Source organism: Nicotiana sylvestris, chromosome 8 (genome assembly GCF_000393655.2).
Source record: "Nicotiana sylvestris chromosome 8, ASM39365v2, whole genome shotgun sequence".
NCBI lineage: Eukaryota > Viridiplantae > Streptophyta > Magnoliopsida > Solanales > Solanaceae > Nicotiana > Nicotiana sylvestris.
The window spans coordinates 160,313,901-160,340,313 of NC_091064.1; the positions used below are offsets into that span (position 1 = coordinate 160,313,901).

Here is a 26,413-nt window from a genome sequence, read left to right on the forward strand (position 1 = left end):
TTAAACAAACGTTCGTCCTCGAACGAATCAAGAAACATACCTGAAGCCTCAAATAGGCGAGGATATCTGCTCCGCATCTCCTGCTCGGTCTCCCAGGTAGCCTCCTCCATGGGCCGACCTCTCCACCGCACTTTCACTGAAGCTATATCCTTTGACCTTAACTTCCGAACCTGACAACCTAAAATAGCTACTAGCTCTACATCATAGGTCAAATCATCATCCAACTGAACCGTACTGAAATCTAGAACATGAGACGGATCCCCAATATACTTCCGGAGCATAGAAACATGAAATACCGGATGCACACTCGACAAGCTGGGTGGAAAAGCAAGCTCATAAGCCACCTCCCCAATCCTTCGAAGCACCTCAAAAGGCCCAATGAACCGAGGACTCAATTTCCCTTTCTTCCCAAATCTCATAAAACCCTTCATGGATAAAACCTTCAACAGAACCTTCTCGCCAACCATGTAAGACACATCTCGAACCTTCCTATCAGCATAACTCTTTTGCCTCAACTGCGCCGTACAAAGCCTCTCCTGAATCACCTTCACCTTCTCCAAAGCATCCTATACCAAATCAGTCCCCAATAGCCTAGCCTCGCCGGGCTCGAACCAACCAACTGGAGATCTACACCGCCTCCCATACAAAGCCTCGTATGGAGCCATCTGAATACTCAACTGGTAACTGTTGTTATAGGCAAACTTTGCAAGCGGTAGAAACTCATCCCATGATCCTCCGAAATCAATAACACAAGCACACAACATGTCCTCCAATATATGAATAGTATGCTCAGACTGCCCGTCCATCTGAGGATGAAAAGTTGTGCTCAACTCTACCTGAGTACCCAACTCTCTCTGCACGGCTCTCCAAAACTGCAAAGTAAACTGAGTACCTCTATCTGAAATGATGGAAACCGGAACACCATGCAAACGAACAATCTCCTGGATATAAATCCCTGCCAACCATTCTGAAGAATAGTAGTACACACAGGAATAAAGTGCGCGAACTTGGTCAGCCTATCCACAATCACCCAAATAGCATCGAACTTCTTCAAAGTCCGTGGAAGTCCAACAACAAAGTCCATAGTGATCCTCTCCCATTTCCACTCGGGAATAACCATTTGCTGAAGTAAGCCACCCGGTCTCTGATGCTCATATTTCACCTGTTGACAATTGAGACACCGAGCCACGAATCCCATAATATCCTTCTTCATTCTTCTCCACCAATAGTGCTGCCTCAAATCCTGATACATCTTCACGGCACCCGGATGAATAGAATACCGCGAGCTATGGGCCTCCTTCATAATCAACTCCCAAATCCCGTCCACATTGAACACACAAATCCGGCCCTGCATCCTCAACACCCCATCCTCACCGATGGTCACATCTCTGGCATCATCATGCTGAACTCTGTCTCTAAGGACAAGCAAATGCGGGTTATCACACTGGTGCTCTCTGATGCGATCATATAAAGAAGACTGAGAAACCACACAAGCCAACACTCGACTGGGCTCCAAAATATCCAATCTCACAAACCGATTGGCCAAGGCCTGAACATCAACTGCAAGGGGTCTCTCCCCAACTGGAATATATGCCAAACTCCCCATACTCACTGCCTTTCGGCTCAAGGCATCGGCCACCACATTGGCCTTCCCCGGATGGTTCAATATAGTGATATCATAATCTTTAAGCAACTCCAACCATCTACGCTGCCTCAAATTAAGATCCTTTTACTTGAACAAATGCTGAAGACTGCGATGATCAATGAATACCTCATAAGATACGCCATACAAGTAATGCCTCCAAATCTTCAATGCATGAACTATGGCAGCCAACTCCAAATCATGAATGGGGTAGTTCTTATCATGGGGCTTCAACTGACGAGAAGCATAAGCAATAACTCTACCCTCCTGCATCAATGCACAACCAATCCCAACTCTAGAAACATCACAATACATGGTATATGAACCTGAAGCTGATGGCAAAACCAACACTGGAGCTGTGGTCAAAGCTGTCTTGAGCTTTTGAAAGCTCTCCTCACATTCACCCGACCATACAAATGGAGCACAATTCTGAGTCAACTTGGTCAAGGGCGATGCGATAGACGAGAATCCATGAACGAACCGGCGATAATAGCCTGCCAAACCCAGAAAGATACGAATCTCTGTGGCTGAGAATGGTCTAGGCCAACTCTGAACCGCCTCTATCTTCTTCGAGTCAACCTGAATACCCTCACTGGACACCACATGCCCTAAGAAAGCCACTGAACCAAGCCAAAACTCACACTTGGAGAATTTTGCATACAGCTTCTCCTCCCTCAATCTCTGCAATACAACTCTCAAATGCTCCGCGTGCTCCTCCTGACTACGCGAGTACACTAGAATGTCATCAATAAAGACTATAACGAATGAATCCAGATAAGGCCAAAATACACTGTTCATCAAATGCATGAATGTTGCTGGGGAATTGGTCAGCCCGGAAGACATAACAAGAAACTCATAATGACCATATCTGGTCCTGAAAACAGTCTTAAGAATATCTGAATCCCTGATCTTCAACTGATGATAACCCGAATGGAGATCAATCTTGGAGAACACTCTCGCTCCCTGAAGCTGGTCAAATAGATCATCAATGCGAGGCAAGGGATACTTGTTCTTAATTGTTACCTTGTTCATTTGCCTATAATCAATGCATATTCTCATTGTGCCATCCTTTTTCTTCACAAACAGAACTGGCGCACCCCAAGGTGATACACTAGGCTGAATGAACCCCTTATCTAGGAGTTCTTGAAGCCGCTCCTTCAATTCTTTCAACTCCGCTGGTGCCATACGATACGGCAGAATAAAAATAGGCTGAGTGCCCGACACCAGGTCAATACCAAAATCAATATCCCTGTTCGGTGGCATGCCCGGCAGGTCTACAGGAAACACATCGGGAAAATCCCTCACAATTGGGACAGAATCAATACTAGGAGTCTCAGCTCCGGCATCCCTCACAAACGCTAGATATGAAAAACAACCCTTCCCAACCATACGCTGGGCCTTCAAGAAAGAGATCACTCTACTAGGAACATAATTAGTCATACCACACCACTCGTTCCGCGGTACACCCGGCATAGCCAGAGTGACTGTCTTAGCATGACATTCTAGAATAACACGACATGGAGATAACCAATCCATGCCCAAAATGACATCAAAATCCACCATGCTCAATAGCAATAGATCCACTCGGGTCTCCAGACCCCCAATAGTCACCATACATGACCGGTACACGCGGTCTACGACCACAATATCGCTCACCAAGGTAGACACATGAACAGGTAAAGCAAGAAACTCCTGGGGCATACCCAAATAATGAGCAAATTATGAGGACACATAAGAAAAGGTGGAACCGGGATCAAATAATACAGATGCATCTCTGTGACAGACTGAAACAATACCTGAAATCATGGCATCTGAAGCAACGACATCTGATCTACCTAGGATGGCATAGAACCACCGCCTGATCTACCTCCCCCTCTGGGGCGACCCCTGGCTGCCTGCCCTCCACCCCTGGCTGGCTGGGCGGGTGGTGAAGTAACTGGAGCTGAAGTTGAGGGCACTGCCTCCTCATATGTCCAAACTCTCCGCACTCATAACAACTCCCCAGTGCTGGAAATGGGGACTGAAGGGAACCCCTAGCACCAGAATGACCAGTAGAAGGACCTGGCATGGAAGAACCCTGGACTGATGGAGCACGAGACGAGCTCTGGGCTGGTAGGGCACTGAGTGATGACTGGACCCACTGAGATCCATGATAACCATGACCCGAAGATGCCCCACGGTAATTTAGGCGAGCTGAATGGGCCTGTCTGAAAGAACGGCCTCTGCACTGCTGGAACTGACCCCTCGAAGGAGCAACTGAAACTACCAGATCCCCGAGGCCTCTTAGCCTCCCTCTCCTGTCGCTCCTGCCGGCGAACCGTCTTGATCTCACTGGCGATATCAACAACCTCCTCGAAGGTGGCACCCGTCACCCTCTCTCTAGTCATGAGAATCCGCAGATGATACGTGAGGCCATCAACAAACCTCCTGATCTGCTCCCGATCTGTGGGAACCATCCAAACTGCATGTTGGGCCAACTCAGAAAACCGCATCTCATACTGTATCACTGACATCTCCCCCTGATGCAGCTGCTCAAACTTCCTGCGCAACTCTTCTCGGCGCGACTGAGGTACATACTTCTCTAAGAAGAGAACAGAGAACTGTTACCAAGTAAGGGGCGCTGCACCAACATGCCTACGCCTCCCACCAAGTAAAGGCAACTCCTGTAAACTGAAAGGTGGTAAATGCCACACCACTAGTCTCAAGAATCCACTGGCACTTATCTAGAAAATCCTGGGCATCCTCGCCCTCTGCACCACTGAATGACGGAGGCTGGAGCCTACCAAACCTCTCAAGTCGACGCTGCTCATCATCGGGCATAATTGGTACTACAAACTCCTGAACTGGTGCAACCGGCTGGGCTGGAGGTGCCCCCGGTGTCTGTAATCCCTGCACTACCTGCTCAGGTGTGCGAGCAACGGGAGTCTGGGTGCCTCCCCCTACCTGAGAAGTAGCTGCGGCCGTAGTAGCTGAAATCGCCTGTGCTAAACCGGTACATACTGATAAGATCTGAGCTAAAGCCTCCTGAAGGCCTGGAATCACGATAGGCACAGCTGGTGCCTGCATTAGTGCTACTGCAGCGTCCATAACTGGGACCTGATCGGGAACTAGGGCAGCTGGTGGATCTGCCGGTGCTGCTCTGCCCCTGCCACAGCCTCGACTGCGACCTCGGCCTCTAGTGGCCCCAACTGGTGGCACTGGGGGTTGTCCACCCCGTCCGGTAGCTCGTGTCCTCACCATCTGTGAGAGAATAGAACCACAGAAGTTTAGTACTCAGATCAACAAGTTCGCACGACAAGAATTTCAAGAATGTGAAGTTTTTCCTAAAGGTTCTGTAGCCTCTCGAGGATAAATACAGACGTCACAATACCGATCCGCGAGACACTACTAAACCGACTCATGACTCGCGAGACCTATGTAACCTAGGCTCTGATACCAACTTGTCACGACCCCAAATACCGGTCGTGATGGCGCCTATCACATCTCTTAGAGAAGAAAGAAGTTTCCCCATGAGATTATCCAACTTCTTACCCATATCGTCCATTTTAGAATCATTTGCTCCCATGTAATTTTGTAATTGCGATTCCAATTTCTTCATAGTTTCATCAGTGGTCTTCGATCTCGTTTCTGCTCCTGTCATTTTGAATGGGCCAGGTCGCAGCTCTGATATCAATTGTAATGGACTTGTTAGTTTGATATTAAATTGTAATCGAACAAGAATTGAAACTCAAAATGGGATTTTTTATTGATTCAATCAACAATTACAGTGGAACTGAAAGATTAAGCCCAAATGATTATGACAAACTAAAGACTAGGTCTAAACTCCATTGATGAGCTTGAGTACCTGAAAGAACAGAAATGAAAGTGAGGAAGGTTCTAGAAGAAGAGAGAAGAGAGAATTTGAAAAGATGTAGTGAGAGTGAAGTGGCAAATTACCGGATTCTAACTAACTCCTTCTCCCCATTTCGTTAGTTGTTATAATGGTTGAGAATCAACTTGGACCGTCCGATGATCTATTATGCATCTACTAATCTGGACCGTCTATCCTGTCTCTTTAGTCATCAGCTCCTAACTGTCCACGTGTCCTTTCACTTTACTAATTACACCTAATATCTACCACTATCTTCTTTATTTCTTCAGACCCGTCTACTTCTTTACTCGTCTCCTAACATATGTGCTATAAGCTATTTTTGTTAGTATCACATAGTAGTAAATTTCACCATCTCCTGGACCTCCTGATGTTATAAATTACACTGAGTTATAAAGGCATGAAAGCTCCATGAAATCCATAGGGCACTCTACTTGGTAATGTGAATATGGCAACAGGTTGTGTTGCAAAATTCTTTGCATCTACTACATAGACCTGCATGAATTATTATGCACCTTAAATTAGTATTGCCTTTCAATTGCAAAGTATCAATTTTAATAGCCTACATAAGTTTTTGGAAAGATTATATCGTTAAGATAGTATGTCTATATCACACCCCTTGGGGTGCAGTGCTTTCCTGGACCCTGAGTGAATGGGAGATGCTTTGTGCACCAGACTTCGCTATATTCGGCTATACTTATGATAACTCACTTGAGATACATTTGTACTTTCATTGTGTGTGAATGTGACAACCCAACCATCATTCTCATCAGTGCCTTGAGTTTTTGGAACAAAGGTTGCTCCACTGCAAAAAGTGCCCTTTGGGAACATATGATACTCAACTTCAACCAATTCCTCATATTCTTGAAAATGAAGTTTGGCAAGCCCTCCATATTTAGCTAATCCTTCTGATTATAATTTCAAAATATCAAATTAATAGTCATTACAACCAAAAAAGGAAGAAATTCAGAAGAGTGTGAAGTGCAAATGATAGTTACCTGATATAGAGCAAGCTTCTAAATCTACCACTTGTAGATAACCAAATTTGTTTCTTAGACCGACGAACTTTTCATTGATCATAGGGAATTCCATAGAGAACTCAGTTGTGGCAATTTTCTCCTTTACTTCTCCTGTTCTCATGTTTAGTCTCCATTCACAAACATGAACAAAGAATGGTTCTTCTGAAGATTCATTGTTGTTTTCTATGGAACTTATCTCCTTAGAACTTTTGAAACTTTGTTGTCTTGGTAATACTGATTCATGAGCTCTGCATGCCCTTACTACCACCTTTTACCGAACAAAATGGAATCACATATAAGTTATATTGGTCAATCACTCGTATATAAGATGTTGAATTAAGTTTAGTTGTAAACAGAAGTAAAATTACCTCATCATTGTCTTCAAAACAATTTATTAGGTGAAGTACACAGCAGGGTTGAACCTCAAACCATTTAACAGAATTAGCATCACCATAGCGAGGCATTACTCCAATCCGCGCATATCCATCTTTGTCATACTTTATTAACCTATAAACCAGAAGATATAGCAAGATATAGTAATCAAAACGATTTCATTAGTTTGCAACATCATTAATGGAACCAGATGAACTAAAGTACTCACGAGTCTCCCCTAAAGAGTCGATTTATATCAATGGTTAATGGAAAATCCATGATCACATTGTACCTATGGATAATCAGTATTACAGAATTAGTGAAAACATTAGCTTAATTATATCATAGGTTGAAACTTTATCTAAAGCTTTGACTTGAAGGAAAAAGAAAAAGAGGATATTACTTTTTTGTAACTCCTATTTCATGGCAAAGGCTGCACCTATTGAATTTGAGATCCACTTTGTGAACCATTTTCTTGCCATCAGCTGAAAATAGGATTATGCTAATTTACAAATTGTTACCAAATTTGTACACAAGTTTAAATTCCCATTTTAAAAGTTTTTAAAAGGAAATACTGCATGTAACATGCCTGAAATAACTCCTAGCTCAAAATAAGGTTTTCTTGGATATATCCCCATTATAACAAGTTCACCACTTCCAGGGGCTTTCTGCATAAAACAAGAAGGTTAACAATGAAGGAATCCTAAATAAATTGATAAAACTGAGTTTAAGATGTTGAACAGTACTCTTACACAGACGCGCGCACACACTGACAATTTTTAAGAACTTAATTACCTTTGGATGGCTAGTGAATGGTCGATCCCAAGCTCCATCGATATTCCAATTGCCCAGAGTTTCAAGGGAACTTATGTCTATCTCTTGAGGCATATGATTTTCGGCAATAGAGTAGTATTTCTTTGAGTGCTCAAAAATATTTGTATTGCTTAGATATTTGTTTTCCATGCCAAATCTCAACTGCAACGCACGCAAAACAAACAATGCTGAGATTCTCACATCATATCGATCCACCTCATTTCTTGTTCCTAAGATACTAATAGTTATTCGAATAGTATCATACCCCATTCAAAATGTAAGCCACTAAAATGGCAGAAGAATCTCCTTCAATAGCAGGAAGAAAACCTGGTTTCTTTCTATCTTTTTCCATTTTGAAAGTGTCAGTTCGGACGTGTTTGTTATTGTAGAATATATTCCAAGTTCCTCTTCCTTTTTCTTTTGTGAAGTACAAAGCATGAAGCATTCCTTCCCCTTCAATCCAAACATGGCTTGATTTCCCAAATATAGACTTGGTCGATTTGAGTCCTCCAAACAGAGGATTTGAGCCTGCAAAGGGAGTTATTTAAGTTTACCAGAGTCTAGCAAGAACTTTCTATTTTTACAACTAAAGTCATCAAAATTTACTCCTGATGAGCATGTTATAAACTTTGATGTTCTTGTTGTTGTTGCCTCAAACGAACCAAACATTGGTCAAATTTATCAGAAGACAACAAGTAAAACCAGAATGCATGTTTAACAAATTAATAAAACAAAGTCTAATTTGTTTTCTTGCAGAGCTGTCATTTAAACTGACACCAAATGAGACAGAAAGTGAGTATGCAGTTTTCAGCTTATAGAATTTTAGATACATGGAGCAACGACCATGTAGAAATCAAACACTTTATGCATATATCGTTAATATTAATGTATTGATCACAACTTTCTTATCATGGAAAAGGAAAAAGGAAAATTAAGAGGACAGGAGGTGAAAATGTAAGAATACTTACCATTTCTTATGTAAACTCCCTCTGGAAAATCATCCGGAATTTTTCCTTCCGCTGTAGTAACTAGGACAGCTTCTCCATTCTCTTCTACTGGTGCAAAATTACTCTATAAAAATTAATTACATTAGTGAACAGAAACAAGTAGCTAATTTTCAAGAACCAACAACCAACAACAACATGCGCAGTTTAGTTCTACAAGTGAGGTCTGAAGAGGGTAGTCTTGTGAAGGTATAAAGACTGTTTATGATAGACGCTTCAAGAACTGAGTCTGGTAATTAATTAATGGACATACCTGAGAAGGGAGTAATGGCTGGTCAACAAATTCAAATACTAAGTCCACAAAGGCATCTAATAATTTGAAAGAAGTCTCCTTGATAGCTTTTGGAATGTCCGCAGCAACAATTGGAAAATGCAGCAAGTCCCTCGATAATGGCTGTTTCATCAATTCAAAACCAAGCAATATAAGATTTTCTTTTGAAGAATGATATATAGTAAAAATTTTGCACAAGGACTAGAGGGAAGTTTACGTTCAAAGCAGATGAGATTGAGACTTTCAAGTCCTGAACTTTACTTGGAATAGAAGGCCTTTGATAAGAGCAATTTACTTGAAATGTGTAACTACAAAAAGCCATATTCCTAACCCTCTCTATCACTGCCTCTTAGTAATACTGTTAAAAAAATAACTTGCCGTGTAACTTTTTGGCATAAATGAGAGGATATTTATAGTTTGAAGAAGACAGGCGTAAACAATGAGGATCCAATTCCTGGGATAAAAGCATCTTTTGGAAATGACATTTCTCAGAATTTAAAATTATCAAGTTACTGTCAAGTATTTTTTTTATTCACTATCCATTAGTGTCCGGAATTTACTAACCTGATTAATCCTGATTCGTATTGCGTACGGGCTATTAAAGAGGAGGTGCTCTCTATCTCATGAACTCAAATTCGAGATATTTGATTAAGAATGAAAGGATCTCATCCATTCCACCATACCACATATTTCTTTTAATTACTTTGTTTAATGATCAAGTGACTTTTGAAAATCTTTTTATTTGTTAGTCAAGCACACAAGACCAGCCAACTACTGATATGTATAGCGTCTGACAACTGCATCGTTTCTGGTTCTCAAGATGGATATTGGCTAAGGCTACATCATTGATTACACTAGATGTGGCATATTCCTATTATTAAGTGCTTATTGGCTAAGGCTACATCATTGTGATTGTAATTATGAATTTATCGGAACAAAAGTATAGGATTCATATGTAAGGCCAAAAAAGAATTTAGCCTATGCATTTATACGAGTGGTAAAGGACAACAATGAGGTGGGTGCAAGGTGGAGTTTAGTCTTTGTTTCTTTGGAAAGCCGCAAACGTTTACCTATTTATTAATATCAAATAAATAAAATATTTGAAGGGAGTTGAGCTAAGTTCAGCTGAATTTGCTAGAGCAAAATGTTCAATATCCAAGCCTAAATTGACATTTTAACGTTCATATCCGCGATGCGACTATGTTTTTTGGAAAAAAATAAATTCTTACAACTGATTCATTAAGAGGAAAATTTACATATTAATCAATAGTTTAAATTGAAAAATGAATTTGAATGTTACCTGATTATATAAATTAGAAACTAAATTAAACGCAAGTTAATTAAGCATAGTATATATATAATTGAAATTAAAAGCCAAACAATAAAATTACCAGCGGAACCAACCAGTATATACCAAAATAGATTCCCATCCATAATTGGAACTGCATATATACTAAATTTCTTAATCGCACTTTACATATGCTTTATTAGGTACAATGTCAATAAAAGTTTCATTACATCACATAAAGAAGAATTAGTACAAAAATTACAATTTATAATCTTAGCATCTAACTAGGGGAAGATTCGTCATTAGCATCTTAGCTGTAGACAAAATTTATGTGGACTTTCAATTAATTGATTACACTAGCATATTTTTTTCATGCAAAAATGGTTCTTGTACTCATTGCTGAAACCTTCTCGTGAAGTCCATATGATGTTGGACATATTTCTATATGTTTTGATGTTACTTTACCCATATTTTAATCGCTTTTTGTTGCTATTTGGTGTAAAAAATACCCAACATGGTTTAATTATTGGTTTTATGATTAATGGAGTTGTGTGTGATAATTTAGGGTGTTTGGAGTGCAAAATATGAAGAAAAGATGCTCCAACTAGAGGAGAAGAGGTGATTCCAACCTTAGGAAGAAGGTTACTTGGTGCACCCCTTAGCAGTGAAGTCGGCCCATAGCATCTCCATAGCATCCGAACCTGGACAAAGCTGAGATGGAGGAACAAAGGGTGGATGAAGCATCCACCCTAGCATGCGAAGCTGAGAAGCGCAGGACAAGGTGGATCTGAAGCATCCATCCCAACATTAATCCCTGAAGCAGATTCGGACTAGGATTAGGAGAACTTTGGCTCACGACTTTTGTACGCAATATATAAGCCAAAAACACCTCTTTTAAGTCATCTAACATATTGGGAAAGGAGAAAAAACCACGACAAAGCTTGGGAACCACGGAATTCGTCTTGAGTTCTTACTTTTTCCTTCTTTTATTGATTTTTATGTATTCTTGAGAATTACTTGAAATTGTTACTATGAGCATGCGTGGCTAAGAACCCTATTGTTCTAGGGTCATGGGTGAAACATGAATGTTGATGTTTGAAGTTTAATTTGACGAAGTTGATTTTATCATATTTGGTTGTTTATTTAATTCTTTTTCTCAATTATTTTGCTGAGTGGCTAATAGTGAAATACTATCTACGAATCTAGAGTTGAACTGGAAAGTGGGAATTCTAGATTGCATATAGAATTAAATAGAGCAAGTTCTTGAACCCGGGCATCGGGGAACGGATTTGCAATTAGGATAGACATATACCTAATTGTCTTGCTTGGTTGAAATACAGGAAGTATAAATGCATTTTTGTTAATCTTAATTCCATAGACATATAGGCATTAAGTTAGCTTGAATAGGCGAGTAAGAATTCGACAGATTCTTATGAGCAATATCAACCCTGTCAATCAACAACCCAGATAAATCAATTAGTCATTTTAAGCCAAGAACGCAACACGATTGTTAGCTAACCCGTAACCCTGGAATATTCTCTCCTACTGATTGTTATATGAAATTGCTATTTGTTTGGTTGATTTCTAGTTAATTCATTGCTTGATAGCTTTAGGTAGTAAATTAGTGACTTCTATATTTTGTGAAAAATCTCTTGAATCAATAAGTTAATTGAGTTTGAATCAGTCAATAGTTAATCACAAGTCTTCGTGGGAACGATACTCTACTCACTACTTTACTACTTGACGATCGCGTACACTTGCGTGGGTGTTTTTAGTCGCAACACCATACAACAACAGTAACATACGCAGCAGAATTTTACAAGATGGGGGTGTACGCAGACCTTATCTTTACCTTGTGTAAGGCAGAGAAGTTATTTATGATAGAATCTCAGCTCAAAAAAAGTGTTTCTAAAATAGGTTTGAAAAATACAAAAAGAAAATACTATATATATACTGACAAGCTTTTGAGTGATGTAAATACTAAGACTCTAATGGCATGAAAGCTCCATGAAATCCGTATGGCACCCTACTTGGTAATGTGATTATGGCAACTGGCTCATTCGTAAATTTCTTTGCATCAACTATATAAACCTGCAACAAAGAAATTAATAGGCGTGGATTAATTAGCTTTCAATTCCAGTACTGTATTTTCACAAATATATAAAGAAAAAAAGAGCTCGTCAAGCAAATTTTTACATACTTGAGAAATATTTTCATTTTCATTATGCGTAAATGTGATGATCGAACCATCGTCCTCGTCGACGCCTCCAGGTTTTGGAACAAAGGAAGCTCCAGAACAAAAGGTGTTCTGCGGCAACATGTGATATTCAGCTTTAATCAATTCATCTTCTTCCTCCTATATATATTTCCCAATTCCAAAGTCAAAAAATTTGGTCACGGAAATAGATTAATTAGTATATGAAAGTACTAGCACTTTTTGTCCTCTCTATATTATATTGTATAGTATACATAAATAATTACCGTAGGGATTCTTTTTTCTTCAAAATGAAGCTTGGCTACTCCTCCAAATCTTGTGAATCCTGTTAAAATTTATAGTATTATGAGTCACAAGCTCTAATTATTTCCAAGAAAAGTAACAAGGCTGTCGAAATTTATACCTGAGCCAGATATTTCTGTTGACTCAACAACTTGTAGATAAGCAAACTTATTTCTAAATCCAGTGAACTTTTCATTGATCAAAGGGAATTCCATTGCAAACTCGTCACCAGATAGATTCTTCTTCTCTCTAACTTCTCCAGTTTTCATGTTCAATCTCCATTCACAAACACGAGGAAAAGTTGATTCTTTGGTGAATTCAATTCTTTCATCTTTGGAACTTCTTCCCTTTAACCATTTCTCAAAGTGGTTGACTCTAGAATTAGGTCCAGGTATAACTGATTGACGAGCTCTACATGCTCTCACCACCACCTTTGCAAAAGAGCATTTCGATTAAATATTGTAGTTGGTTCACGTAAAATAAAATAGAACAAGATTTAACTCCTATACACTAACAGCCTAATGCAATTTTTACACTATCATAATTTAACATCATGTACAAAGTTAAATGACATATTTTTTAGGTTACTAATTTTACTTTTGTGGGTAGTTACATGTAAGTAACTACTTTCAAGTGACCTGATAGTGTTGAAAATCATATTAAAAGTATAGAAGTTAGACTTGGTAAAACATCTTGAATCAAGATAAAAATATTTAAGTACCTCATCATTATCTTCGAAGCAGTTAATGATGTGAAATACACAACAAGGTTCGACTTCAAACCATTTGATGGAATTGGCATCCCCATAGCGTGGCATTATACCAATTCTTGCGTATCCGTTTTCTTCAAACCTCATTAACCTACATATATAATCACAATATATAGCAGATGTAATTAATAAACTAGGCTTGTCATTAAATCAATGTAAATCTCGAGTGAAAAGAAAAAAACATTTACACTTACGAGCCTCCCAGAACAAGTCGACTTATGTCAATAGTTAGTGGGAAATTCATGATCACATTGTATCTACATGTTTGAGATCATAGGATACCAAGTTAGCTATGGATAAGTAAAAAATTACTATCATATAATTTTAAAATTAGCAAATAATTTTACCTTTGTGTGACTCCTATTTCATGGCAAACTGTACACCTATCGAACATGAGATCCGCTTTGTGAACCATTTTCTTTCCATCAGCTGAAAGGGGGTTGACGAAGATTTAAAACATAGGTCTTCGTTCGAAATCTTGATTCTTAACAAATTAAATCCAATTAAATATGAAGAAAAACATATATAGGGAGATAAGGTACCTGAAATCACACCAAGTTCAAAATAAGGCTTTTGTGCATCAATACCTATTACAACAAGTTCTCCTGTGCCAGGTGCTTTCTGCGTATTAATGTAAGAAATCCACAACAAAAAAGGATTAAGTAGGGATACGTAATAGATATCTTTTAAGAAGTATGTTATTGTATTTTATTGTATAAATGACTTATATATGTTTTTGTCTTTGCATCAATGTATACCTTGGGGTGGCTTGTGAATGGTCTGGTCCAAGATCCACTTATAACATTCCAATTTTCCAGTGTTTCTAGGGAATGTATGTCGATCTCTTGAGGCATATGGTTCTCAGCAATTGAGTAATATTTCTTTGCATGTTCAAATACATTAGTATTGCTCAGGTATTTGTCTATCACGCCAAACCTCAACTGCAAATCAAAGACGTTACTGCTCAAATCATCTCTTGCCATCATATAAATTTCTAAATTTAGTATCATATATATGCTTGCAGAGTGAAATACAATGGGTTCTGAAGCATTTGGAGGAGTCTATGCTGTGATACTATGCAAAGTAGAAAAATGAGCTGGGTCAGGAGAACCTACTAAAATGATAACAAAAGAGTTGGGCTAATTTGTCATTGGTTATGAACCTGTACTTAAGTAAAAATTAATCCAACACCAGGACGAAATTTAATTTACATGACATGGATATCTTATTTAATTATAACGTAAACCCTAATCTAACCAGTTCTCCTTAAAATGTGTAGATGTATCACAACTTATTTGACGTATAAAAGTACCTCTTCTAGTGCGAGTTTATTAGTTCATATGACTTAACTCCCTTGAAAAATATTGGCGTATTGTTTGAAACAACTTTTTACCAACAACCATAATTAACATTGGTGGTAAATTTTAACAAAAGGCAACAACTTGATTTTGTTGGCAAACATTACAATATTGTTCCCAATTGCCCTAAACTTAGTATACGTAGGTTTTTTGCTGGAGTATTACTAGTACATACCACATTTAGAAGGTACGCCAGTAAGACAGCAGGAGAATCGCCTTCAATAGCAGGAAGAAAACCTGGTTTTTTTCTATCCTTTTCCATTTTGTAAGTATCTGTTTGGACATGTTTGTTCTTGTACAATATATTCCAGCTGCCCCTAATTCTTCCATTTTTCTTCAAGTACAACGCGTGAAGCATTCCTTCTCCTTCAACCCACATATGGTCTGATTCACCAAATATAGATCTTGTCGATTTTAGCCCTCCAAACAGAGGGTTTGGGCCTGCAATAATGCTCCACACCATATATATATATATAAGTGAACCATTGTTATAAGTATTTGTAAATACTGAGTTGTATTTGATCTTTCAAGCGAGTTATTGAAACACTGGGTTTCCCTCCCAAAATATTTAACTAAGCTTTCACGCGCACAAAAAAAATCAAGTGAAGTTTATGTCCAAACAAATTAAGTTTCAATTTCCAATTTTTTTTTTTTAAAATTCTTCTTCAAATACTTTTCCAATCTTAACTCAAATATTGTCCAGACGCTTAGTAATTACTTTTTTGTAAAATGTTGTATTATGAAAGGGTTTACTTGATGTGGTAATATTACAGATAGTTTAGACTATTTAATGATCGTTAATTAGAGATTAAATACTAGTTTGTAAAGGGTATAAATAGGAGTCGATTGTACAGTGTTTGGGTGGTTAATAACAGAATATCACTTTTCTCATTTCTTCCTTCTTTGCTAATCTTCTTTCTTCCGCTCTTCTAGCTAGGGTTTGCTCCATCAGATCCATAGATTTAACATGGTATCAGAGCAACTAGTTTGGAAAATTCTAGTCTCGTTTATTGATCCGCATTGCTATTTAGTGAAATTTGTGAGTTCATACAATCAATCAAACAACGAAGTTCTCGTCAATTGAAGCAGTAGCCATGGGAGACGATGTTGAAAATATTTTGACTAATATTGCTACATGTGTAGATGCAAGTGTTGGTGGTAGTACTCAAGCTAACGAAGAATTTGGAGTCGATTTGCCTCACAATCACCCGTTGTGTCTTCGATCTTCCGATACGAGTGGAGCTCAACTGATCTCGTTTGAACTAATAGGTATGAATAACTATACTATATGGAATCGTTCTATGAGGATAGCTTTGCGAGGAATAAGTTAGGACTTGTAGAAGGAACATGGAAAAAGGAGAAATTTCGTGAAAATCTATGGGAACAATGAGAGATGTGCAATGCAATTGTACTTTCATGGCTAATGAATGTAGTAACTCCACAACTTGTTGGAGGAGTGGTGTTTGTGTGGGGTCCAGTCCTCAAATAATAAGTGAAAAAAGAAGAAGAAGAAATAGTGATTGGTTGAAAGAAAGGCAAATGGTGGGCTTTGCAGAACAATTTGCAAAACCAATTTGGAATTGGTTTTGGGCGTTGCCATCTTACAACTTGCAACGAACCAAACAACCTGATTGGTTCCTTGGGTGGCCATCTACTGCTATAAATAGCAGCTGCATTTCTCATTGTAAACACCAAAATGAGAGAGAAGCAACTGAAGCTAAAGAGAGTAATCCATAGATTGTAGTCTGTGAGATAAATAGTGAGTGTGAGTAATATTATAGTGAGGTGTTTAAAATAAAAAGTGTTATTTCTTTCGAAGTTGTAGTAGTCTCTTGGCACTACTATGTTGTAATATTATAGTGGTAATATTGCTTCGCTCGAGTATTGTATTTTACCCCGTCAAAAGATTTGATATCTTTGTTACTCTCTTGTGTTATTGTTATATATCGTGGATATTATTCCTGTGCGGGATATTATTTTTTTTCCAACAACGTGGTATTAGAGCCATGGTGAATAATTGGTCCACTATCTTTTCAGTACTTCCGTCTCATAAAAGATAATTATAAGAAATGGTGTCTACGTATGAAAGCCATTCTTGGCTCCCAAGATGTGTGAGAAATCGTAGACAGAGGGTATGCAAAATTCGATGATGAGGAAGCTTTGCCTCAAAATGAAAAAGATGTCTTGGAAAAGACAAGGAAGAAGGATCAACAAGCCCTCACGCTCATCCACCAATATCTGGATGATGCCATGTTTGAGAAGGTGGCAGATGCTACTACCTCAAAGTAAGCTTGGAAGATTTTACAAAATTCTCTTCAAAGAGTTGACAAGGTGAGGAAGGTAAAACTTCAAACTCTAAGGGCTGATTTTGAAGTTTTAAAAATGAAAGAATCCGAATGCATTTCGGATTATTGTACAAAAGTGAAGGTTGTTGTAAATCAATTAAGAAGATACGGGGATGGCATAGAAGATGTCCGTGTGGTAGAAAAGATCTTTCGCACTTTAACACCTAAATTTGATTTTATAGTGTGTGCTATTAAGGAGTCTAAATATTTAGACTCAATGATTGTGGAGAAATTGGAGGGTTCTTTACAGGCCCACGAAGAAAAGGTCAAGAGGATACAAGAAGTACCATTGGAGCAACTTCTTAAAACTCAAGCATCCTTCAAGGATTATGGAGGTGAAAAGAGCTATGGAGGAAACGGACGAGGACGAGGCAGTGGTGGTCATGAAAGAGGAAGAAGTAATAGTAACAACTTAAACAATGAAGTTAAAATCCACCAAACATTCAGAGGTCGTGCTCGTGGACAAAGAGGAGGAAGAGGACGTGACTACTACCAAGAAAATAATGGACAAAGGTATGGCAAATAAAAAATTGAGTGTCATAATTGTCAAGAATTTGGCCATTACTCTTGGGAATATCGTAGAAATATTGAAGAAAAAACTAACCTTGTTTACGACAATAAAGAAGAAGTTGAATCAACGTTGTTGATGACACTCAAGGAAGAAGATATGGATGATTGTAGCTCGTGGTATTTGGACAATGGTGCAAACAATCATATGTGTGGATGCAAAGAAAAGTTTGTGGAGATAAATAAAATGGTGAGAGGTAATGTGTCCTTTGGAGATACCTCAAAAATTCAAATCGAAAGGATATGTACGATTCTGATCTCCTGTAAAAATGGTGACCACAAGTTAATTCAAGATGTTTATTATGTCCCAAAATTAAAAGGTAATATTTTGAGTTTGGGTCAACTTCTTGAAAAATAATATGACATCCACATGAAAAATATGCATCTTTGGCTTAGAGATTAAAGTGGAGTTCTAATTGCTGAAGTGCATATGGAAAAGAATAGATTATTTTCTTGAATCTTAAGACAATTGATGCAAAGTGTTTGAAGGCTAATGTGCAAGATGAATCATTGTATTGGCACACACGATTTGGGCACTTGAATTTTGAAGCACTCAAAACAATGGGAGAAAAGAACATGGTGCATTTGATACCATCAATCAACCATCCAATCAATTGTGTGAAGCTTGTCTTCTTGAAAAATATGCAAGGAGGAGTTTTCCAAAAGAGGCCATGTCAAGATCAACCAAGCCTCTCTAGCTTATTCACAGTGATGTGTGTGGACTAATCAATCCACCTTCCTTTGGTAAAAGTAAATACTTTCTGCTTTTCATTGATGACTTTAGTAGAAAGACTTGGGTTTATTTCTTGAACCAAAAATCTGAAGCTTTTGCTGCTTTTAAAAATTTTAAAGTACTTGTAGAGAAATAAAGTGTCTATGAAATTAAAGCTTTAATGTCTGATAGAGGAGGCAAATTCACTTCAAAAGAATTTAATGACTTCTTTCAGTCTCATGAAATTCATCGCCCTCTAACGGTACCTTATTCACCCCAATAAAATGGAGTTGTAGAGAGAAAGAATTGAACAATTCTTAATATGGCTAGATGTATGCTGAAAGCTAAAGTATGCCCAAGGAATTTTGGGGCGAAGCTGTTTCTTGTGCAATTTATTTGAACAACAGGTCTCCAAGAAGAAATGTTAGAGATCAAACCCCTCAAGATGCATGGAGTGGAAGAAATCCAAGTGTCAAGCACCTGAGAATCTTTGGGAGCATAGCCTATGCTCATGTGCCACATCAAGGGAGAGCAAAACTTGACAATCGAAGTGTCAAGCATGTGTTTGTTGGCTATGATACGAGTTCAAAAGGCTACAAGTTATACAACCCAAATAGTGGCAAGGTGGTAGTAAGTCACGATGTTGAATTTGATGAAGAATTGGCATGGGATTGGGAAGCTCAGGAAGAACTTTCATATGATTTTCTTCCATACTTTGGTGATGAAGAAGAACCAGAGACCGTGGAACTTGTGCAGGATACAACTTCACCTCCTTCTCCAATCAATGTTGCATTTCCCTCTTCTCAATAAAGTTCAAATGAACAGCCGCAAAGGACAAGGAGTATTCAAGAGCTCTATGAGGACACATAAGAAGTTACTAATTTTGATTTTTTATGTTGTCTCTTTGCTGATGGTAAACCAATGAACTTTGATGAAGCTTTTACAATTAAAAGGTGGAGGCAAGCAATGGAGGAGGAGATTGAGTAAATAGAGAAGAACAACACTTGGTAGTTACAACTCTTCCCAAGGGTCATCGAGCAATTGGAGTGAAATGGGCATACAAGATAAAGAAGAATACTGATGGAGATGTGGAGAGATACAAGTCACGACTTATGGATAAAGGCTACAAGCAAAGACAAGGTATTTACTATGAAGAAGTCTATGCACCTGTTGCCCGTATAAAGATGATTCGTTTGCTGATCTTTTTGGTGGCACAAATGAAGTGGAAGAATCATCAACTAGATGTCAAGTCAGCCTTCTTGAATGATTATCTTGAAGAAGAAGTCTATGTTGAACAATCATTGGGCTTCGTGGTCAAAAACTATGAAGATAAAATGTTGCGGTTGAAGAAAGCTTTATATGGATTAAAGCAAGCCCCACAAGCATGGAATAGTTGCATCAACAAGTATTTTCACGACAATGAGTTTACTCGTTGTCTCTATGAATATGCTCTTTACCTTAAAGTTCATATTAATGGAGATATCTTACTTATTTGTCTTTATGTTGATAATCTTATTTTCACGGGTAATAACCCAAGTTTGTTTAAAGCTTTTAAGAAAGATATGTCCTGTGAGTTCGAGATGACAGATGTAGGGCTCACGTCATATTACTTGGGCCTAGAAGTAAAGCAGATGGTGAAATTTTCATCTCTCAAGAAAGCTATACAAAAGAGATATTGAAGAAGTTCAACATGCTCGATTGCAACCCCGTGAACACACCGGTGGAAAGTGGAACAAAATTGTCCAAGTTTGATGAAGGAGAAAAGATGGATCCCACATTTTTCAAAAGTTTTGTGGGTAGTTTAAGGTACTTGACTTGTACCAGGCCAGATATACTCTTTGCAGTTGGAGTAGTAAGCCGCTTCATGGAAGCTCCTAGCTCCACTCACTTAAAAGTCGCTAGAAGAATTCTTCGCTACCTAAAAGGTACGATTGATTTTGGGTTATTTTATTCTTCTTCTAGTGATTTCAATCTTATGGGATTTTGTGATAGTGATTATGTGGGAGATATTGATGATAGAAAAAGTACATCTGGTTTTGTATTTTTCTTGGGCGATTCTGTTATTTCTTAGAGTTCAAAGAAAAAATCAATTGTTACTCTCTCGACTTGTGGAACTGAATATATAGCAGCAACATCTTGTACCTGTCATGCTAATTGGCTGAGAAGATTATTGAAAGAGCTCAATTTACCACAAATTAAAGCTACAGAGATTTGTATTGACAATAAATCCGAACATGCACTTGCCAAGAATCCAGTGTATCATGATCGAAGCAAGCATATAGATACAATGTATCACTTCATCATAATGCATTGCCAATAAGAAAGTCGAGCTCAAATATGTGAAGTCTCATGATCAAGTTGCAAATATTTTTTACCAAACCTCTCAAGTTTGAAGATTTTCAGAGATTGAGATCAAGACATGAAATGAAGAAAAAAATCAAAATTAAGGGAGAGATTTGTGGGGTTCAGTCCTCAAATAATAACTGAAAAATAAAAAGAAAAAATAGCGATTGGTTGAAAGAAAGGCAAATGGTGGGCTCTGCAGAACAATTTGTAAAACCAATTTGGAATCGATTTTGGGCGTTGCAACACAAACCAAACAACCTGATTGGTTCCTTGGGTGGCCATCTACTGCTATAAATAGCAGCTGCATTTCTCATTGTAAACACAACAAAACGAGAGAGAAGTAACTGAAGTTAGAGAGAGTAATCCACATATTGTAGTCTGTGAGATAAATAGTGAGTGTGAGTAATATTGTAGTGTTTAAAATAAAGAGTGTTATTTCTTTCGAAGTTGTAGTAGTCTCTTGACACTACTAAGTTGTAATATTATAATGGTAATATTGCTCCGCTCAGGTATTGTATTTTACTCCAAAAGATTTGGTGCCTTTGTTACTCTCTTGTATATTATTATTTATCGTGGATATTATTCCTGGGCAGAATATTATTTTTTTCCGAACAATTTAGAGCTAGTGCACAAGCTGTTTGGGAAGATCCAAGAGAGAAATTTAATAAGGTAGAAGGCTCTAGGTTTTTCAATTTGCACAAAGAGATTGCAACATTATACCAGGGCATTTCCTCTGTTTTAGTCTATTATACTAAAATGAAGGACCTCTGGGATGAATTTGAGGCATTAGTACCAGCGTCCTATGACTGTGAGAAATCTAGAGATTATGTTGCCTTTATGAAGAGACAAAAGTTGTATCAATTTCTTATGGGATTGAATGACTTCTATGCTCAAGCAAGAAGCCAGATTTTGCTAATGAACCCTTTACTTACGGTCAATGAGGCATTTCAATGATTATGAGTGATGAAAATCAAAAGTCTATAGCTGCTACAGCAGAAGTCTGGGATTAAACTTTCTTTTTTCATCTTTTTCCTTTTTTATTACTTTTTCCCTAAATGGCATATTGTCAATCCGTACAAAGATATATATATATATATATGGATGGTTTCAACACAGAATGAATCCGAGGACTACGTACCATTTCTTATGTAAACACCCTCTGGAAAATCATCCGGAATCGTTCCTTCAACTCTAGTTACTGACAATGTAGATTCTCCGATCTCTTCCACTGGTGCAAAATTACGCTGTGAAAATTAATTGCATATATTAGTGGTTCAAAAATCCCTCCTGTGCTAAGAAACAAAGTTAGAAGATACAGGATTTGTTTAGTACGAAGCAAAATATTTTTCACGAAAAATATTTTCATGAAAAATGAGTGGTTTTATGATTTATTTTTCATTGTTTGTTTGGTGAATAAATTTTTTTTTCCAAAAAATATTTTCTAGTGTTTGATTAAAGAGTAGAAAATATTATTTTAAGGAAATATTTTTGTATGCTACTCTCCTCATCCCCTCCTCCCTCAAAGTCCTCATATTTCCTTGCTCGCAACCACCCCCAACTACCCAACGTTTTCAAAAATCTATTTTCTTCAAAGAATTTAATTATTCTTCTAAAATTCACACAAACCCAAATAAACTAATGCGTTACTTTATTTTTTAACCCAAAATAACGTTAAAATTTGTGTTCCATAACTAAAAAGAAAATACTCTTTTTTATTGTTGTTGTAAAAAAATGTACACTTTCTACAGAATGAAAATAAAGTACTCATTTTATTGAAATAAAAGAAAATACTTTTTCTACATCCTGAAAAGAAAATATCCATTTTGTTGAAATAAAAGAAAATACTTTTTCAATGAAAAGAAAATATTTTTTTTGTTTAAATAAAACAAATATTTTTTTATATCATGTAAAAAAATGCTCATATGTTGAAATGCAAAAAGAAATCTATCTGTAACATGAAAAAAGAAGCACATGAGTCATGACTGGAAGCTACAGTTGCAATTGTCTTCTTCTTTTTTTAACAGCGGATATTGGCATTGGAAAATTACCTGAGACGGGAGTAATGGTTGGTCAGCGAATTCAAATATGAAGTCAACAAAAGCGTCCAATAATTTGCAAGAAGTCTCCTTGATAGCTTTTGTAACGTCCACGGAAATATTTGGAAACTGATCCAAGTCCCTCAATAATGGCTGTTCATGTCCAAATGATGCAAGTTATGAGCTTGTCTTTAGCAAATTAGGTGGTCAATTTGATAACAATAACCCAGAAAAGGATTTGAGAACAATGACCCATCTTAGCTAATTATACAACGGAATCTTCGTACAAATAGCCAATCGGATTTACTGTTTATTTTTCCTATAACCAATATATATATATATATATTGTACACTGATCATACATTATTATACACATATTATGCACCCGTGGTTTATTTTTAATTTAAGTGGTTAGGTATACAGACTATTTGAATTAATTCTTCTTGTACTACATACATATTCATGGTCTTTTTTGTGTCCATAGAAAGCAAAACGCGGAGGTGAAGTCAGTAGTTAGGGGGATTTGGTTGTGGACGTATTCACTCTTTTTTTTGTTTATTAGGTCCGAGGTGAAGTGAGCAGGGACTGTAAACTTTATTACAGTATATGCATACCACCGTTTGACATACAAATGCATACTTTCAAGGACCGATCGACATAATTTTAACTTGCGTTTTGAGGTTTTTGGTATTTAATTTGTTATATTTCTAAAATAATAAGTTCATATCAAATATTTATTGAAATTTTAGTAGATTTTCACATATACATCATACTCTATGTTGAAAATACTGAGTTTGGACGAGCCATTTGGCGAAGGTGTATATTCGCCCCTGCATACGTTTTATCTAAATATACACATCTACCTATTTGTAATTTTTCTAACCTGTTACATATATAAGAGTAGTATGTAGTTAATAAAATCCACGGACTCAAGGGTGCAAATTCATAAGTAATAAGCATAAAAAATTATTGTATGTCAAATGACATAATAGTGTTAGTTTTAGAAAATGGAATGTCGAATTTTTTGCATGGATCAGAACTAATTGGATATGTAATTAACCGGATTGATAGTGTTAGGTGTTGTTCTGGTTTTTTTTATTATAATTAGTTTTCCTATTTAATGATGGAAAGGACAATATATTTACTATAATTGAGTTTTTCTTTTCCTAGAAGGAAAATATAATTCTTTCATATTTGGCTAATCCATTTTCTTGTAGGAAAATATTTGAAGTTCTATCAATTGAAGATCCGTCCTTCTCATTCAGCAGCATCCATAATGTGGCCATATGGGGTTTGAGAGTCGTGTTTAGGCGGAGAACTTTACGAGACAAGTGTTATTGTGTCACTTGTGTTTGCCTCTTCGTGAGGTTGTTCTCTCTATATTTTGTACTCTCTTTTATACAGTGGATTGCTCATCTCCGTCGTGGATGTAGGTTAATTGACCGAACCACGTTATATGTTTGCGTCTCTTTTGGTAGATTTCTCTTTTGTTGTCGGACTTATCGTTGTTCAAGGTTTACTTTACTAGCTTCCGCATGACACCTGATTCATTTCGATCCTAACAGATAGTATATTTGGCCAAATTGCAAAAATCAGCTTATTTTGAGAAGTGTTTTTTCTCAAAAATGCTTTTTTCAAAAGTACTTTTGGTGAGAAACAATTTGTGTTTGGCTAATTTATTTGAAAAGCACTTCTGAGCAACAATTAGTGTTTGACCAAGTTTTTAAAAAGTGCCTCTAAATGTATTTTTTGAAAAGTGTTTTTCAAAAAAACACTCTTAGAGCAAAACTATTTTTTTCTGGTTCTTCAAAACTGCTTCTGCTTCGACTCAAAAGTACTTTTTCCCTCTAAAAGCTTGGCCTAACACTACAATTTTAGAAAAAAGTACAATTTTAGAATTAAAAAAAATGCTTTTTACTTGGAGAACTGGGCCAAACAGACCATAAGTTACAATTTTGAAATTAGAGTGAAAGAGTAAGAAAAAAATGTGTAAGCACTCCAGCACAATAAAGACAGCTCTTTTGCATCGCCTTAACTTGGTTGAGGAGTGGGCCGAGAGCTCGGAGATCTAGCTGAGCACAGTGGCACTAATGACTAACAGAGAATCTGGACAGTACATGCCGAGCAGGAATAGTCATGGCCCCATATTGGCTAACCTATAATAATAGCTATGCAGTGTGATACGTGACTAGTGAAATAAGTTAGTCAGAGTAACCAAGTTGCTTTAATGTTTTTTCACTTAATTAATGTCCTCGAAAATGTGTCAAAGACATAGTACTAGTATTATTTCTATTCAATAGTATGATTCATTTTTCTTTGCCAATATACCTTTAACACCCCCTAAACTTGTCACGAATTATTAGTTATAATCTTAAATTATTCGTGATCTTAATTATCCTCCAACTTGGCCTTTTGAGAGCCATTACCCCCTGGACGCTGATGTGGTAAAGAGTGTGAGTGCACTCACCTGCCACGTGGATTTTTTTTGTATATGTAGCATCTTTTGTAAAAAATAAAATATATTTTTATCTTTTTAAGTATGTTACTTTTTTAGATAATTTTTTTCGAATAAAATTTACAATAAAACTTGGATAGAACTACATTATTTAATCATTTGGCTAAAAATAATAAAGTTTTAGTTATTTTTTTTTTTGAATTTGACCTGAAAATAAAGATTTATACAATTGAAATAAATAGTCAAGACATCTAAAAAGTTATTAAAATACATAGTTTGAAATTAATTATTTTGGCTATAATTTTTTATATAGCACTAAATTATGGTGCTCTAAATATTATTAAAATACATAATTTTTTGTTTTACTTTTAATGAGATGATTTGTAGTCATGCAAATATTTATAGCTTAATTTAGATACAAGGTTTTTTTAAAATCTTAATTTTTATACCAGTCAAATTGAATCACATAAAACGGAATGGAGAGAGTAGTAATATTATTGACAAAAAGGAATACTAGTTTGTATGATGAATAAAGCTTATCCAGAAAGAACGTCACAAAAAATGTTGAACCAAGAGGATAGTTTACCTTGAAACTAGTTGAGAGTGGGTTACTGAAATGCTCAATTTTGTGTGGAAGTGAAGGCCTTTGCAAAGAGCATTTGTTCACTTGAAGTGCATAACTATAAGCAGCCATCTCTCTTCCAAGCTAGAAATAATAATAATAATGCAACACTATGTACTATATGTCTTAATGCCGAAAAAGGGCAAACAAGGAAAAGAAATAGACAATGTGTTAAGAGTTAGAGATATTTATAGATAGAGCATCATACCTCCATCTAAAGAGACATCTACTATTTGCGTTATGGATCAGTTGCACAATAAAAAGTGACATTGCTAACAACTAATATGACCAGACACTAGTTGACGGTGTCTTTTGACGTTACAAGCATAGGTCAAATTGAAGTTTATGAATTTTAAATTTACCGAGGATAGGTCAAATTGAAGTTTATGAATTTTAAATTTACTGAGGAGCTTATAGCTTGTTTTAGTA

At 37.0% G+C, this 26,413-nt stretch overlaps 2 protein-coding genes across 3 annotated transcripts; both read right to left on the reverse strand.

The window, feature by feature from the left end:
• Positions 1-5,583: 5,583 nt before the first annotated feature.
• Positions 5,584-9,311, reverse strand: LOC104249545 (carotenoid 9,10(9',10')-cleavage dioxygenase 1-like). Its single transcript, XM_009805985.2, has 12 exons — positions 9,207-9,311; positions 8,972-9,112; positions 8,683-8,785; positions 7,980-8,242; positions 7,697-7,876; positions 7,491-7,569; positions 7,305-7,386; positions 7,131-7,193; positions 6,898-7,036; positions 6,509-6,797; positions 6,222-6,418; positions 5,584-6,005 (listed from the first exon to the last, which is right to left on the reverse strand). The coding sequence occupies exons 1-12, from the start codon at positions 9,309-9,311 to the stop codon at positions 5,901-5,903; spliced, it is 1,746 nt and encodes a 581-aa protein (XP_009804287.1). The 3' UTR covers positions 5,584-5,900.
• A 2,729-nt stretch (positions 9,312-12,040) lies between these two features.
• LOC104249544 (carotenoid 9,10(9',10')-cleavage dioxygenase 1-like) lies at positions 12,041-26,131 on the reverse strand. Of its 2 annotated transcripts, none has more exons than XM_009805984.2 (13): positions 25,949-26,131; positions 22,920-23,060; positions 22,010-22,115; positions 15,077-15,342; positions 14,302-14,484; positions 14,086-14,164; positions 13,891-13,972; positions 13,738-13,800; positions 13,496-13,634; positions 12,896-13,205; positions 12,759-12,817; positions 12,478-12,585; positions 12,041-12,368 (listed from the first exon to the last, which is right to left on the reverse strand). In XM_009805984.2, exons 1-13 carry the CDS (start codon positions 26,054-26,056, stop codon positions 12,258-12,260), a joined length of 1,755 nt encoding a protein of 584 aa, XP_009804286.1. In that variant the 5' UTR covers positions 26,057-26,131; the 3' UTR covers positions 12,041-12,257. The 2 variants fall into 2 exon arrangements, with proteins under 2 accessions (XP_009804286.1, XP_009804285.1); XM_009805983.2 differs by having other exon boundaries at positions 12,043-12,368; positions 12,478-12,633.
• Between the last annotated feature and the right edge of the window lie 282 nt (positions 26,132-26,413).

Bases quoted from the DNA above. Each gene is read 5' to 3' on its own strand.
- LOC104249545 (XM_009805985.2), bottom strand. From the start codon at position 9,311: ATGGCTTTTTGTAGTTACACATTTCAAGTAAATTGCTCTTATCAAAGG. The intron at 7,877-7,979 runs GTATGATACTAT...CGTGCGTTGCAG, and splicing joins TGGCTTACATTTTGAATGGG to TTGAGATTTGGCATGGAAAA. The intron at 7,570-7,696 runs GTAATTAAGTTC...TGTTTTATGCAG, and splicing joins CATTCACTAGCCATCCAAAG to AAAGCCCCTGGAAGTGGTGA.
- LOC104249544 (XM_009805983.2), bottom strand. From the start codon at position 26,056: ATGGCTGCTTATAGTTATGCACTTCAAGTGAACAAATGCTCTTTGCAA. The intron at 14,485-15,076 runs GTATGTACTAGT...TTTGATTTGCAG, and splicing joins TGGCGTACCTTCTAAATGTG to TTGAGGTTTGGCGTGATAGA. The intron at 14,165-14,301 runs GTATACATTGAT...ATTAATACGCAG, and splicing joins CATTCACAAGCCACCCCAAG to AAAGCACCTGGCACAGGAGA.